The sequence below is a fragment of the Chaetodon auriga genome, chromosome 19, assembly GCF_051107435.1.
Source record: "Chaetodon auriga isolate fChaAug3 chromosome 19, fChaAug3.hap1, whole genome shotgun sequence".
NCBI classification, from domain to species: Eukaryota; Metazoa; Chordata; class Actinopteri; order Chaetodontiformes; family Chaetodontidae; genus Chaetodon; species Chaetodon auriga.
Window position 1 is genome coordinate 22,800,093 of NC_135092.1, and position 15,519 is coordinate 22,815,611.

At 48.1% G+C, this 15,519-nt stretch overlaps 1 protein-coding gene across 2 annotated transcripts in view; it reads right to left on the reverse strand.

The window, feature by feature from the left end:
* gfra2b (GDNF family receptor alpha 2b) overlaps positions 1 to 11,817 on the reverse strand; it is a 72,092-nt gene extending 60,275 nt beyond the window's left edge. For both annotated transcript variants that reach the window (XM_076758604.1, XM_076758603.1), the window contains exons 1-2: positions 10,920 to 11,817; positions 6,503 to 6,802 (exon numbers count right to left, since the gene is read on the reverse strand). In XM_076758604.1, coding sequence (XP_076614719.1) covers positions 6,503 to 6,802; positions 10,920 to 10,989 — 370 coding nt within the window. In that variant the 5' untranslated portion in view covers positions 10,990 to 11,817. The remainder of the gene's footprint in view (positions 1 to 6,502; positions 6,803 to 10,919) is intronic.
* Between the last annotated feature and the right edge of the window lie 3,702 nt (positions 11,818 to 15,519).

Here is a 15,519-nt window from a genome sequence, read left to right on the forward strand (position 1 = left end):
CCGACACGACGGCAAATAATCTTCAAATGGCTTTTTAAAGGGGAAGACGCTGCTTTAACCTCAGTCCAGACACCGTCCTCCGTCCTTTAATACACACAACGTATGTCGGAGAACAGATAAATGGAGGTTTGATCCTGCCCCCCCACGTCTATCTGATCTCATCTTTCTCATCTCCCCCCCCCCGTACTCCATTTCCTCCTTTTTCTGTTCCGTGTCCTCAAATTGCTTCTTCCTCCATCATCCGCCGCCATCACACTTTCATCTGGTTCCCTGGATATCACTCTTTCATCTGCGCTGATCCTCCTCTGTCCTCCTCATCCCTCATTCACACAAACACGGCTGTTTAATCAGCAGCTCGTTTCTCTCATTCCTTAAACTGAAGGACGGCAGAAGACTGAGGAGGTTAAACTGCTGCAGACGCGTTAACGACCACAGATTTCCATTCAGGAACATCGTGTTAGTGATTCATTAAAGGTTGAAAATGCAGGTGGAAGCAGGTTTGAGGACGTTTGTCAATGGACTGTGAAACATCCAAAACTGTGTCAAAAATGATTGATAACAGTCTGATCTTCAATAGTGATGAAGTGGAATAAAGAAATATGAAAAACAACAAATCAGAGACACAAAAAGACTGATATTATATTCAGTATTAAATATTCTGAGATATTCTCCATAAGCAAACTTATTGTAATCAATAAGTCAGAGCAACATGAGCTCATTGATGATGAGGTCATGTGATCGTTCCCTGTGTTTAAAGCATCTGTCACATGTTCTGCTGTGTTTCTGAAGCTTGGGCTTCGTACGGAGCTCCTGATGCTGAAGGCCTGACTGTGGCTTCACCCTCAGCTCCACCTCGCTCTGCTACGTCCACCTACGTCTGCTGAGACTCACGGCTGAGGGCCACGTGTGTTTGCAGGTATTACGGGCTGAAGTGGTGAACGCTATCACATCGCTCAGGTCTGTGGAGCGCTGCTTTCTGCTCTCGTGGTCGTCCGCAGTCACCGTGATGAAGCCTGCAAACGCCTCAGACATGAGGAGGACGGCAGGCGTTCTCACATCAGGGCATGAAGCTGGATGAGACGAGATTTCTATTTGAGAAGTGGGCCGAAGTATGAAGGAGAGCAGAGAGGAGCGCCGAGCGTCTCACGCCTCCTAACTGAGGAGGTTCTGCATGTTTGTGGCAGGAGATGATGAATCCAGAGGGAGGAATGAGCAGCGAGGTTCCTACAGAAAAACTTCTGGTAGTTTTGCATCTCGTTGGTCATTTTTGCATCTGACTTTTTAATGTTTGATATTCCAGCTGACACACGTGTTCACGACGACATACATGTAGACTTATGAGACCGACATTGTTCTACCACAGCGTGTCCGCTGTCTGTCAAGTGCACACAGTCCTTCCATTGATACACAAAACAGACGTTTGCAGTGAACATGGCCTCGTTCTGTGAAGACTTCCACCCTCAGACCTTAAAGGAAAGACCTCAGCAGCTTCCGTCACACAGAAGAATCCTCTGGGAACCAAATGTACTCGTTCTGTCCTGTTTTCTTCTGAGGAACGTCACGAGCGTCAGGCGTCCGTTGTCTCCTACTTGATTCACATGTTCATTTCCTCCTTCACGGATCGCTGTGATCAGCCACGCTGCTCTACAGCCTTCAGTCAGTTCAGGTTTTAACTGGAACCAGCTGACGGTCCCCCGTCTCCTCGCCTCGGCCCTCCGCTGACTTCCTGTAAGATTCAGAATAAACTACGAGATGCTGTTGATTGCTTCTAAGCCTCTGCATGACTCTGCCCTCTCTCACATTTCTGATCTCCTCATCTCGTATTCCACTTCTCGGCCTCTCTGATCCTCTAATCTCAGCCTTTCATCCGTCCGCCACTGCAGCTGTAAAACAGAAGGCGATGGTGCTTCACTGTTTTAACCCCGAGTCTCTGGAATCGTCTTCCTCATCTGTCAGATCTGCTGAATCTGAGCAGATGTCCACTCTGGACTGTTTGGAGCTGCTTTCCTCTCAGTGAGCTCAGTCTCTCATTTTTTTACCTTCTCTTGGTGTGTGTGAGGCACTTTGTGCTGTTTAAATAAAGCTTTACTGACTTCTATTCCAAGTTTTCAACGCTGTCACTTTGTTCCACTTCATCACTTTTTTGCAGCGTCTGCTTTAATAAACCTCTCGTGCCTTCTCTTCTTTAAATATGGCAGCTTTGTGTACAGCGTCAGTGTACAGAGAGCACATGAAGCTTAACGAGTCTGACTGTTTCCTCCAGGAGTGTTTCCTCCGCTGCGAGCGGCGCTCCTCAAAGAAAGAATAATAAAAGAAAGGAAGAAGAAAAGGTTGCAAGGACGACTCCAGTTCTCCGTCTCCAGACTCAGCTCTCTCCACCCACAGCCAATTTCCTGTCCCTCAGCTCATTAGTCATCTCCACCCTCCCCTTCAACACCTCTCTGAGGATCTGCTGGGTAATCACAGGCTCTGAGGAGACTCCTCTGTGTGAAACCGGGCTGCTGCTGCCAATCAGGACTCTTTAATTAACCTGCTGATTCGTTCAAGTGACATCACGCAAACTGTAACTACGACCGTCACAGCTGTGAGTGAAGCCTCGACCACTCGACCCCCGACATCGATTTATGTATTTAAACTGAGCCGTCGTCCGTCAGTACAGCTGAGGTTTTAGGTCTGATGGCTGACTGTGAATCGTCAGCTGACGCCGTTTATGTCAGTTTTTCGCTAACGTGCAGCCTGAAGAAGCTGAACACAAACCAGGCAGCACATTCACGACGAAGATCCGGCTTCGTTGTTTAGACTGAAAAACGTAAATCATCCGCAGGATTCGTCTGCTGACAGGTGATATTTTCATATCTCTCTACTCTTAGTTTCATCTTATTAGCTTCTCCAGAACAAGACGTGACGAAGGCCTGATTAAAAGTTACTGTTTAGTGTTTTTATTGTCTTTATTTATTGAACTCTGTTTCATGAGATTTTAATTTGAAGTCACATTTCAGGCTAATGAGACATAATGAGACATTAATTAGTCCACTTTCCTTCTTCAGCAAAGAGTTTTTAAGTGTTTCTGGATCTCAAAACTTCAGTGTTCTCTAGGCCGACATGCAGAACGAGGTTTGTGTCCAGCCTCCTCTCAAAAACCTTCTCCTCGATCCCTCCAACCCAAATAACCACACACTGTTTCTTTACAGCTTCTGGAAGTCAGATGATCATGTCAGGCTTTCAGGCCACAGATGGTCTTTTCATGGATGCAGAAGCTGCACGTTCTGGTTTTCCCTGACTGTGTGCAGCCGTTGATGGACGGTGGATCAGAGCATCTTGATCAGCAGACCTCAGCGGCCTGTTTTTCACTGTCTGTCAGCTCGTAAGTTTTTCATTTAGACTGACGTGCGTGTCTCCTCTTCAGCTCCAATCACTCGTGGAGTGCCTCAGGGTTCCATCCTAGGACCCGTCTCATTTCCTTTAAACATCATGTTTCCTCTCTGTCACGTTACAGAAGGCATGAGGATTTATTTATTACTCAGATGATACTCAGATAAATCTCCACATGGAGCCCGGAAACCTCTCTGATGTCGGTCAGCAGGTGTTAAAGATCCCCGTCAGTTAAATTCAGAACACACAGAAGTCCTGATCATTGGCCCAGAAAACCAGGTAATCTCTTGGTACCACGTCTATTTTTTAGTCTGGATTAAATTTTTGATCATCTAGACAAGCTACCAATGAGTTTTCAGTTTTATTGATTACTTTTAAGGATCATATTTCAGAGTTGCTCTTCACTCACTAACCTGTGTTCAACCTGAGATCCTCAGAAAAGAACCAACTGTGCCTCGGTCTAGATTTAAGACTAAATGTAAGATCAGATTTAAGACTTTAAGACCTCCGGACTTCAGAGCAGATGGAGCTCGTCTTTCTTTGTCTTCCGTCCTCCTGTCTCTCCTGTGTAACCCTGGTTTTTACAGTCTTCTGTAAGTCGCCTTTGTTGTTCCTGTTGGATCAAAGTGCTGAAAGTCTCTGAAACTGACCATAACTTTGTACGTCCTGAATTTTTAATCCCTCCTCTAAATCCAAACTAACCTTGGTTGTAGAGAAGCTTGTGAATTATTTTGCTCTCACCTGTTCTTCCTCTCTGGATTCTATTATAAGTTTTAAGCTGAAAAGCCAACAAATCCTCTTCTGCCTTGTTAAATATTCATGCATGAATGAGAGACAGAAGAAAAGCAGTGCAGGGAAAACTCTTTTGTTCATTGCCACATGAAAGAAAAAATCTAGCTGGAAATTAAAACTGCAGGAGCAGTTTCCACCAGTCATATATCAAATCATTTCTAATGTAATTAACTATGCGGCAGATGAACCTTCCTCTGAGAAATAATCTTTTTTAAGTGTCGCTGTAATCAAGCCGCTGGTGTTGGAGAGCACATATCTGCACACAGACTGCTGCCATGTTTGAACCGTTCGTTTGATGTGTGAAGACTCGTAACTCAAGGCCGGATCCCGCACAAACCCACTCACCTGCGCCCTCGTGATTCTGCTCGCTGAACAGCTCAGAATATAAATATATAAACCTTTTCACTGGTCATTAATTCAGCCTGCTGCTGCTATTGTCCACACAGTCACAATCATTTCACTTCTGACTGAAGTCTAAATATTATCGTTTTCAAGGCTCTGGAGGACGATGCAGCCGTCCAGTCAGAGCTGAAACTCATGATTCTTTGATTATCAGTGAAGCTGTCGAGTCCATAAATGTCCAAAAACATTTGTAAATGATTTCCAAAAGTCCAAACGTATGTCTTCAAATGTCTAACCAACAGTCTAAATCTCCCAAATATCTCATTTAAAGTCATGAAATACTGAAAAAAATGGAAAATATTCACATTTTAGAGGCAGGGAAAAGGAATTTTTGTGTTTTTTCTTAAAAAAAATGACAGAAATGATGTTTGCTGCTGCTGCTCTGAAGCCACACTGAGCCAGCAGACACTTTCCTGTTCGTCGCACACTCTGTGTTCATCGTGGAACCTTAATGGTACTGTCCTGCGGTAAACTGATAATCAACACTGCAGCCTGCAGGCCTCCTTAACTGATTAAGAAAAACAAAATGACACAAAGGAAAACAAAACTTAGAGCGAGCTCGCATCAGGAGGTCTGCACAGCGTCCTGTTGAGAGCAGAGTTAATGAGCCGAAACGTTCAAGAAGAACCACTTTGAACATTTCAGGAGGCGTCGTTCTTCTCTCCCCGAAACACCTCAAACTCCTCCAATCAGCTCCTCTGTCTCATCACTGCCATGACAGACACACGAACACACCGCAGTGCTGAGACACATGAACGCACCGCAGTGCTGAGACACACAAACGCACCACAAACAGTGTGTTTTGTGTTTCTGTGCAACTCTGGTTTAAATGTATGTCCTGTGTGTGGCCAGTGTGTGTGTGTGTGTGTGTGTGTGTGTGTGTGTGTGTGTGTGTGAGATGCAGGAGCTTTGTGAGCATTGCTGGCACTACAGAGACATCCTTAGTGGAATGGAGAACAAAGAGAGAGGCTCTTAATGAGCTCTGCCACTGCTGAGACCCAAACTAGGCCAGCCAACAGGCCGTGTGTGTGTGTGTGTGTGTGTGTGTGTGTGTGTGTGTGTGTGTGTGTGTGTGTGTGTGTGGTGCTGACACACACAGAACACAGTGCAGGACCAGCAGTGGGACCTGTACCAACCACAGACATTAGCCAGGTGAGTCAGAGCGCAGCAGCTCTGCAGCGACAGAATGTTTCATGTGATGTTTCTCGTTTGTTCTCTTAAAATTCCCTCAGCACACCTGAACAGGTTGTTTTTCAAGTCCTCCACAGATTTATCAGCACACTCCTTTAACGCCGTCACACTCAGTTTAAAGAAAAGGATGCAGCAGAACCAATCGTCTTATTTATTCCCACAATGCAACTGGACCACACAGCTGTTTGTTTATGCTAGCAGCAGCGGACGTCGCCTGCAGCAGAGCTGAGCAGCAGAGCTGAGCAGCAGAGCTGAGCAGCAGCTGCTCAGTCTGATCTGCTCACTTCTCTCCGACTCCACACCAACAGACCTGCTTCAGTTTCTTCAGCTGACGCTGACTCGAGTGACATCACTCGAGGACATTCACACAGCTCCTCTGAGACACTGAAGGTATACACAGCTTCAAACACACATGCAGTGAAAGTCCCCAACACCTGGGAACACCTGGACAGCCACACAGACGTCGAACATGAAGATGGAGCTCGTCGTTAAATGAGAGCAGAAACAACAGCGTCGCGTTTCGTCTTCTGCCTTCATCCCTCCGGACACTTCAGGCAGAATTCAAACACAAACCCACACAGCAGTGGATGCAGAGCGCTCTCCTGCATCTCTGCATGAGTGAAGTTCTCACAAAAACACCAAGAAGATGTTCCGTTTCATCTGCCAGCTGAAAACATTGAGGAGAAATCAACAGGCAGCAGGAGGCTTAATTAACTCTCAGCACGGCTCTGTGTTGGCGGCTTACCCTCAGTCAGACCCATGTGGATGCTCCAGTAGTTCTGCAGACACTGCAGCTCTTTCTTCATGCCTCTCTTGCAGCGGCAGTCGTACAGCGGCGAGTCCTGCAGCACCTCCAGCGCCCCCTGGCACTCCTTGGAGGCCAGCATGGCGCTGCGCTCCTTGTCTCCGCCGGAGAGGCACTGGCGCATGATCCGGTAACGTGAGCTGCACTGGCTGTTCTGGTTGCACAGTTCGGAGGCTCGGACGCAGTCCAGAGGTTCCCTCCAGCCGGGGGGCGCCAGCTCCGAGTCACACACACACACATCTGGAGGGGAAAGACAGACGGGAGTGAGACAGGATGCTGCTGACGAGGCTTCATGTGTCTGCGGCCTCGTTCACCTGTGACACGTGTCATAAAAACATAACTGCCCATAAAAATACTGTCAATATTCTCATGAGAAAACTATCAGCGTCATATGTTGCATAGTATGTGAACTACATGTGGAGTTCATGTGAACTACATGTGGAGTTCAGGTGAACTACATGTGGAGTTCAGGTGAACTACATGTGGAGTTCAGGTGAACTACATGTGCAGTGTTGCTGGTAAAGAGCAGACATGTTTCCGTGCTGAACTCAAAGACTTCCTGTTGTTTTCTCTGTTGCTGTTTGAACCAGCTGACTTCCACAAGCTTCACTTCCTCCATATTTAATATGGATATTTTCATGATTAGAGCTGAAGTTTGAAACGTGTTCATTGGAGGAGAAGTTTGTGGACTCACACACTGTAATAATAACAGTAATTATTGTCGTCACAGCAGCGTCTGCAGCCATCATTTCATTATTCTGCAGTATTTGTGGATTTGAACTGATGTAGAATGAGAACGACTTTGACAACATTTATTTATTGAATCTGTTTTACTGCAAACAAACGACGGTTTGTGTTCTGAGTCCGACACGAAGAGGAACAAGGCAAACACACACTTCACAGCACATTAATAAAAGATGTTTCTGTGCACAGCGGTCACATCAGCACACATGCAGGACGGCATTCATACATGGAACTGTGATCAAACTGGTTCAAAGTGTGAAGGCAGTGCACGCTAACGCTCGCCGTGAGGAGCTCTGCTGGTCACCTCCTGCATCTTTTTACATCACTACATGAGAGTTTGGTTCAGTCCAGTCAGTCAGCTCAGAGGACATGAGGACAGAACGCTGTCCAAAGGTTCAGTCAGAGAGAACAAAGAAGCTCAGAAAGAACAGAAGGAACCATCAGAAAGAGCAGCAGCAGCTTCCTGTTTCACCGTCGAGTCCATCAGAAGCTTCACCAGCTGCTTCAGCAAAGGATCCTAAAACTTCAGAACAGGAGCAGAAGTTTGGTCTGGACCAGCTCATCCCAGTCTGAACCAGTTCAGTGTGAACACTGGGAGGCCGATCCAGAGTCACTTTCACTGGTGTGGATCAGGTGTGACACTGTGGGACATCCTCGTTATTTCATTCTTCTTCTGGGGACATCAAATAAAACACGTGCTGTCTGAGCGATGCTGTTTGTATCCGTGTGAAAACAGAACATGAGTGCAGCAGGTGATTCCCCTCCGACCGTCGTCTCCGTCAAATGTTTGATTGGCTTTTCCCGCCCTGAGGAGCGACTGCAGGTCTTCCTGTCAGGCTGCTCGCAGCCCAGCAGCCCTGCAGGCCGGCTGTGTGAAGCCTGAGAGCCGAAGCTCAGGACGAACAGTCCGTTTGAGACGCTCGTCGACACGCCGGCTCGGCTGCTGTCAGGACTGAGAGCCGTCACACGTGAACTTCACCGTCAGCACCGTCATCCGCAGCACCGCCGCTTACCGTGACTCAACAGAAACAGGCGAAGTCCGCGGCCGCTCCGTCTCAGCGCTGCTGAACGACGTTCAGAGAACAAACATGGAGGATACGACGAGAGTCTGAGAGCTGCTGACTGGACCACTTTGAGCCTGTCGAGGTTTTCGTCTGAAATGATGTGAGAGAAGCTGTCAGCAAATCACTGCAGGCGACACATGACGTCCTCATGATGTCATCAGCAGCCCTGAGCCAATGAAAGTGTGAGCAGGGTTGAGGAGGCCATCTCAAATAGAGTAACTGGAGTGTTTGTGCGTCAGCGTCTCTTCACACAAACTGCTGACCTCTGACCTCTGACCTCTGAGCTCCTCTTAAAGATGGCCGCACGTCGCTAATGAGCAAACAAACAAGCTTCATCGATGCTTCAGGAGTGTTTTCCATGAACGTGCTCCTCGTGGCTCTTTGACTGTCCGCCGGGTCAGATTTCACACAGCTGATACAAACAAAGGAGAAAACGAGGAGGTCCACCTTCAAATAGAAGGAGGAGATTTAAAGGAGGGCAGGAGAAAAAGAGGAGCTGGACGTCCTCCGCAGAGCAGCCGCCGTCCGTCCAGGCGTCCAGACTCGCTGCCCATTGGTTTTCATTTGACTGTCTGTGTTTACTTTTGTTTCCATCGACCAATCAGAACACAGAACAGCTCAGTTTGAGTTACATGTTATCCACAGCGACCAATCACCTGCTGCCTGCATCCATGATGTCACGGGTTAAACCAAAAATGGGGGCAGGGCGGGGGAGTAAGAGCTACTGCTGATTTGTTTGTTTTGTATTGAGGATGATGATGATGATGATGATGATGATGGCGGTGGTGTCTGCTGGTCTGTCTTCAGGTGACAGAGTCTGAGACCCCCGTCAGGAGCGTGGTTCTGTCCACACTGACTGAAAGCTGATTACAGGTGTGTTCCTGTCTGCAGGTAAAACTGGTTCTTTTTCTGTCTCCTCTTCTTCTTCTTCTTCTTCTTCTCCTTCTTCTGCTGTTCATGGTGAGCGATGAAGACGTGCAGCGACTGAGGACAAATGTCACGTCAGACGGCCGTGAATCAGCCGGAGTCTCTGCGCTCGAGGTCGGCCTTCGTCTCAACGTGCTGACAGCAACATTCAGCAGACGTCCAATTAGCTGAGCGTCTGATCTGGATGTTTACCTGCGACAGGTATGCCTCCTGGATGTTACAGCTCATCATCCTCACCTGATTCATCTCCAGACGAGGTGATGTGAACATCTTCAGCTAAATGCAGAGCCTGCTCCTGGTGGGGCTCAGACACAAACCTTTTAAAAATCCACTGGATTATCTGAAGAAATGTCAGAAATGTGAAACACGACTTTTTCTCTGAGCTCATTAAACAAGAGACGCTCGCATGACGTGCACCAGGTGACTCTGTTACCATGGAAACGGGTCCCTCCTGGTCCAGCTCGGTTTAGTTTTCAGGCTTCACGTCACCTCCTTGAACCGGTGTTAGAGTCAATCTGTCAGGCTGAAACAGGCGTTCTGTCAAAGGTTCCTCTTCACTGCAGGCATCATCATCTTCATCATCACCATCATCATCGTCATCATCATCATCATCTTCTGACAGACTGCTGACCTTGAGCCACACGTCCTCCCTGTGTGTTAACTGCTCTGACATTTGATCTTCATGTACGTTTCATGTGTTTGATGTGATCAGGGCTCGTTGTTTTGGGTCTGTTTTCCACATCCATGAGATAAACCAGACTGATCTCAGATCAGCTTTATGAGACTGACTGACCCTGGTTCACTTTGTTGGGCTGCTCCTCTGAACCCCTTCATGAAGCCCCCCTGTGGGCAGACTGAGGCACAGACCAGGACCCCCCTCTGGTTTCAGGACCAGGACTCTGTGCCCACACAGCTTTCACTCATCGCAGCTCAAATCAGCTAAAAACAACCAAACTCCGCCCGAAACAGCTGCAGCTGAAACTGCTGCTTCAAGGCCGGAGCACCGCCGATCGACCGCTGACGCCATCTCAATCACATTTATTGATCACAGCATCAAAGACACACGTTTGAAAAGTGACATTATTCTACAGTTTGTCCACCAGAGAGCAGCGACGCGTTCACTGCTCAGCTGAAAAACATCCTGACAGTTATTCAAAGAGCTAAACCAGAGAAATTTACCAAAAAATGTTTCTGAAGAGGAGACGATCGGATTCTTTACTGTCACATATCAGCGTCAGTATCGGCCTCAGTCCTCTGTATCGGTCAGGCTGCTCCTCACACATCACTGATGATCGGTCAGACTGAAGTACTTTGATCCTGCAGTACATTTACTGCAAATACTGTCATGTATTTTGTAGAAGGTGTGTGAGTTTTAATACAGGTGAACACACTAAACAGCACAAATTTAAAGAAACAAACAGACCAACACCTGATGGGGGGGGGGGGGCACAGGGGGAACATCTCAGAGATTTCATGGGAAAGCAAACCCACCCACATGGCCCGCCCCTGCACCCGCCGACCTCCACCTGCAGGTGTGTGTGTGTGTGTGTGTGTGTGTGTGTGTGCGCGCGCGCGCGCGCGCGCGCGCGCGTGGGCGCGTGACACGCTGAGGGTTTACTCACCCAGCACGAACACCAAAGTGATGATCTGAATCAGGATCATGTCGCGTCCGGCCGTTATCCCGCAGGTCATGAAGGCAGTCCGGTCCGGTTGGACCCGGCTCTCTCTCTCGCTCTCTCCCGGTGTCTCTCACTCACTGTCTTTCTCTTTCTGCGCTGAAAACCGGTAAAACTGCCGCCGACATGGTGGAGCGAGCAAATACCCCTGGAGACGGTTTTCACGGGGAGCCCGGACCCCCCTCGGTGGACTCAAACCAGCACGGTGGGAGCAGTGCCCTCAGAGTCCGTTAAGGACCGCATATTCCGGCGGGCAGCGCGTGGCGGAGGATCCTCGGTTCATCCGGAGAAGTGGGTCCATGAACGGTGAAGCAAAGTCTGTCCCTGCCACTGTCCTCTGTCCTCCGGGCTGTCACACGTTCAGCATCCAGGCGCTCCGCCTCCCTCCGTCCGCCCGCCTCACTCCAACTTTCCCCGCTGCTCGGCGCGACCGTGACTGGAGTTTAGACTCCGGAACGAGGCGTGAGACTGTGAGCTCAGCCCGCTCACATGGACGACGACGACGACAACAACAACAACAACAATAATAACAGTAATAATAATAATAATAATAATAATAATAATAATAATAATAATAATAATGGTATTAATGGGGCTTCTTCATCGCTTTCAGCGGAGCAGCCTGATGCGTAATGGCACGCGCGTCTCCCTCTATTGCTCTTAATCCACTCCAGCTGCCTCGTGCGTCCGCTCGTGTCTCCTTCAGCAAACCCAGCGCGTGCGACCACTGAGGAAAACCTAGAAACCGTCCCCCGTCCCCTCCTTTCCCAACACACACACACAAACACACTCACACAGATACACACACAAGGCGCGTGCCAGCCCCTCTCTCTCTCTCTCTCTCTCTCTCTCTCTCTCTCTCTACCTGCCTCTCACCAGGTGTCTAACAAGCGCCGCTCGCTCGCGCGCACACACTCCGCGCGCTGACCCGGGGTGAGGCTGAAGCGCGCGCGCTGCCTCACTGTAAACTGCACGGGCGTGTTTCTCCTTTAACGCTGAACTAGAATAATAAAGTGAGACGATCTGAGGGCAGAATATAATAATAATAATAATAGAAGAAGAAGAAGAAGAAGAAGAAGAAGAAGAAAAATAATCGTAGTTTAACGAACAGAGACGTCAAAGCTGTGAAATCTGTGCTGGAGCTGCTTCACTCATCTTTCCGTTATTCACACTTTAATCCTCTTATCTCAACCTTTTAACAATAGATTAACTGAAATGAAAAAACAGAATCAGAATTCTTTTCAAACGCCTTTGATGACCCTCTGTTTGCCCTGAGTGCTGTCTGCAGGTTCTCCGGTGAGGCTGCGTGTATGAAGCCTGACAGGCGGCACTCAGGGCAAAGCAGCGCCTCCTCACTGGCTGCTCCTCCGCTGACTCACCATCACACTTTTCTGACTCTGTCCCTTTTTCATTTCTTCTCCTTTCTCAAAACCTGCCGCCTATATTACCCACAATGCAACTTGAGCGCCGAGCGTTGGGCGATGACTCGAGTGACATCACTCGAGGACATTTATCGGACACAGATCTCTGTGGAGACACTGAAGTCTTTAACTGTTTCACCAATGTGGAAGAACTCCTCCAGTTCAACTCTCAGCTTCATCATCATCATCATCATCATCATCATCATCATCATCATCATGTGACCGGCCGGACAGGATACTCCTGAACGCTCCCACAGCTGTGAGGAGAAATCACTTCAGTAGAAACACAAACTGGAGTGAAGTCTGTGGTGTTGTGAAACAGATTAGCATTAGCATTAGCATTAGCTTTCATCTGCTCCCGAGGTTTTCGTGAGGTTCCTTCAAAGAGTTTTTTAGACAGTATTAAAGAACATGAAAAGAGTGAAACACACAAAAAAGGAGCTAAAACGGAGTTAAAAGAATACAGAGATTAGAGAATTAATGGATTAGGCGATCAGTAAATTAATCAACTATTTTAATAATTAATTCAGAATTTCTTAAGTAGAAATGGCGAAACGACAGCTCCTCCGATTTGTTGCTTTTCTTTTTTTTGTATCTGCAAACCGAAAACATTTGTGATATTTTTCATGTGAAAATGACTGAAAGTCTCTTTTCCTTCGCATCTTTAAACAAGACGAATTCTGATCAACTTGATTGACGACTTTCTGCAGATTTCACTTCTCCTCACCGTCACTGACGCTGCTTTTGATTGGCTGATTAACAGAGAGAATATTTTTTCAATAATTGCATCAATGAACTTTTGTGAATGTCAGCATGTGGAAAACTTGTCCGTCATAAACGACCTCCTTCCTCTTCAAAGCGAATCCTGATGTGTTGCTGCAGTCATGTGGTCACTTCATGGCTAATTAATCGAAATGGATCAATGAGCTGATTGGCTTGTGCTGCATCCTTCAGCAGAAACATCCAGTCAGAGCTGCTGCTTCTCTCCACCTATTTTTAGCTGTTAATTACAGCTAATTTAGCTGTTAAATACCTGTGAGATGACAGCAGGTGAGCCCCCCCCCCCCCCCCGTCACATGGGGACGCTAAAAGCCTGCACCAATATAAAAAGAGTGAACGTCAATCAAACGTGGACGAGCTCAGGAAAAACACGGCCTTCATGTAAACGCTCTGCCGTCCGTCCTCGTGAGCTTCAGCATTCAGCCTTTTATCGAAGTACAAATACCTCAGAGTGAAAATACTGCAGTTCACAATGAGTGGAAGTCAATACTCTCAGAGCGCCTTTGGGAAACGTCTCTTCAGCCACGGTGACACATGAGGAGGCGGCCATATTGTTCGTGGCCAGTGTCAGGCTGAAGCCACATCGTAGACCAGCTTCTCCCAGCGTGGCTGGCGAGGAGCTTCGCGGCGAGCGTCCAGGCGGCGACGGACCAACGCTGGCTTCACTGTCACCAGCTGGAGGACGAGGGGGTCAGTTCTTCTTCTGTCATTCTTCAATCACATGAAGGAGAACGTGTTTCAGGGACAGCATGGAGACGAGCCGTGAGCCGCCGGCCTCTTCTAACAGACCGGAGGACACCTTCAGGGTGAGAGCGTTCATCCAACCAGAGCCTGGAACAGCAGGCAGAGCACAGCCAATCATTCACCACGCCAACAAAGATGGAAGGAGCCGAAGCGGCGGCCTTCACAGAGCGACGCGTCGACACGTCAGCGCCGTAAAAATAACATTCAGATAGATGGAAGCAGAGCAGGAAGACACGTCCTCACTGAGCAACCTGTCCACACTGTCTGTCTGTCCACACTGTCTGTCTGTCCACTGTCTGTCTGTCTGTCTGTCCACTGTCTGTCTGTCTGTCTGTCTGTCTGTCTGTCCACTGTCTGTCTGTCTGTCCACTGTCTGTCTGTCTGTCTGTCTGTCTGTCCACTGTCTGTCTGTCCACACTGTCTGTCTGCCCACTGTCTGTCTGTCTGTCTGTCTGTCTGTCCACTGTCTGTCTGTCCACACTGTCTGTCTGTCCACTGTCTGTCTGTCTGTCTGTCCACTGTCTGTCTGTCCACACTGTCTGTCTGTCTGTCTGTCTGTCCACTGTCTGTCTGTCTGTCTGTCTGTCCGTCTGTCCACTGTCTGTCTGTCCACACTGTCTGTCTGTCCACTGTCTGTCTGTCTGTCTGTCCACTGTCTGTCTGTCCACACTGTCTGTCTGTCCACTGTCTGTCTGTCTGTCTGTCTGTCTGTCTGTCCACACTGTCTGTCTGTCCACTGTCTGTCTGTCTGTCCACTGCCTGTCTGTCCACGTCTTCAACACGTTGTGTCTTCAAAACCCGTCATCAACAAAGCGGAGTTGGGTTGTGACACTCGTCCACTGTTGGTCTTTCAGGTACATTTGTCTGATGTTCGGTTCAAAATGAAGAGTTTTGGTCTGTGAACACCCCTCATGCTGCCTTCAGGAACTCCTGAGACATTTACATTCTAATAGTCAAGTTTCATTCAAATTTAGTTCAGATATTGGAGGAGGTGGTGGTGGTGGAGGAGGTGGTGGAGGTGGAGGAGGTGGAGGAGGTGGATGTTTTCATGAGGGTGGTGCTCTGCTGTGTGCTGTAATCATGACGTCGTGATTGTTGGAGAAAAACTTTAAAACTCTGAACGAACAAAACAACATCAACGATCAGCTGATGTTCAAACTGACCAGGTACTGCGGTAGAAGTATTACAGCAGAAGTATTACAGTAGATGTACTGCAGTAGATGCAGTTACTGCTGCTGGAGATCGTTGACAGACAACATGACACAGGCTGAAGCTCAGTCCTGGAATCAGTACCTGAGTATTCCTAAAGGAGTACCGACCCACTGTGCTTCACCTGAGTGGAGGCGTCCTGCAGGAGCTCTGCTGTCTGTGACCCGATCAACTGCACAGCTGTCGGTGCTGCGGATCAGTTTGATGTGAAACTTTGAATGCTGGGACAGAAAAAGTCCTCTCAGAGGTTTGTGTCCTGTTAAAGACACGAGCTCGTCATCAAGTGAGAGAAGACTGAAGGCCTCTTTAATTATCTGCACTTTGAAGATCAAACATCAATCATGGCCCCGAATCTTTGAGACCCACGGTGAAATATTTCCACAGAGCCGTCC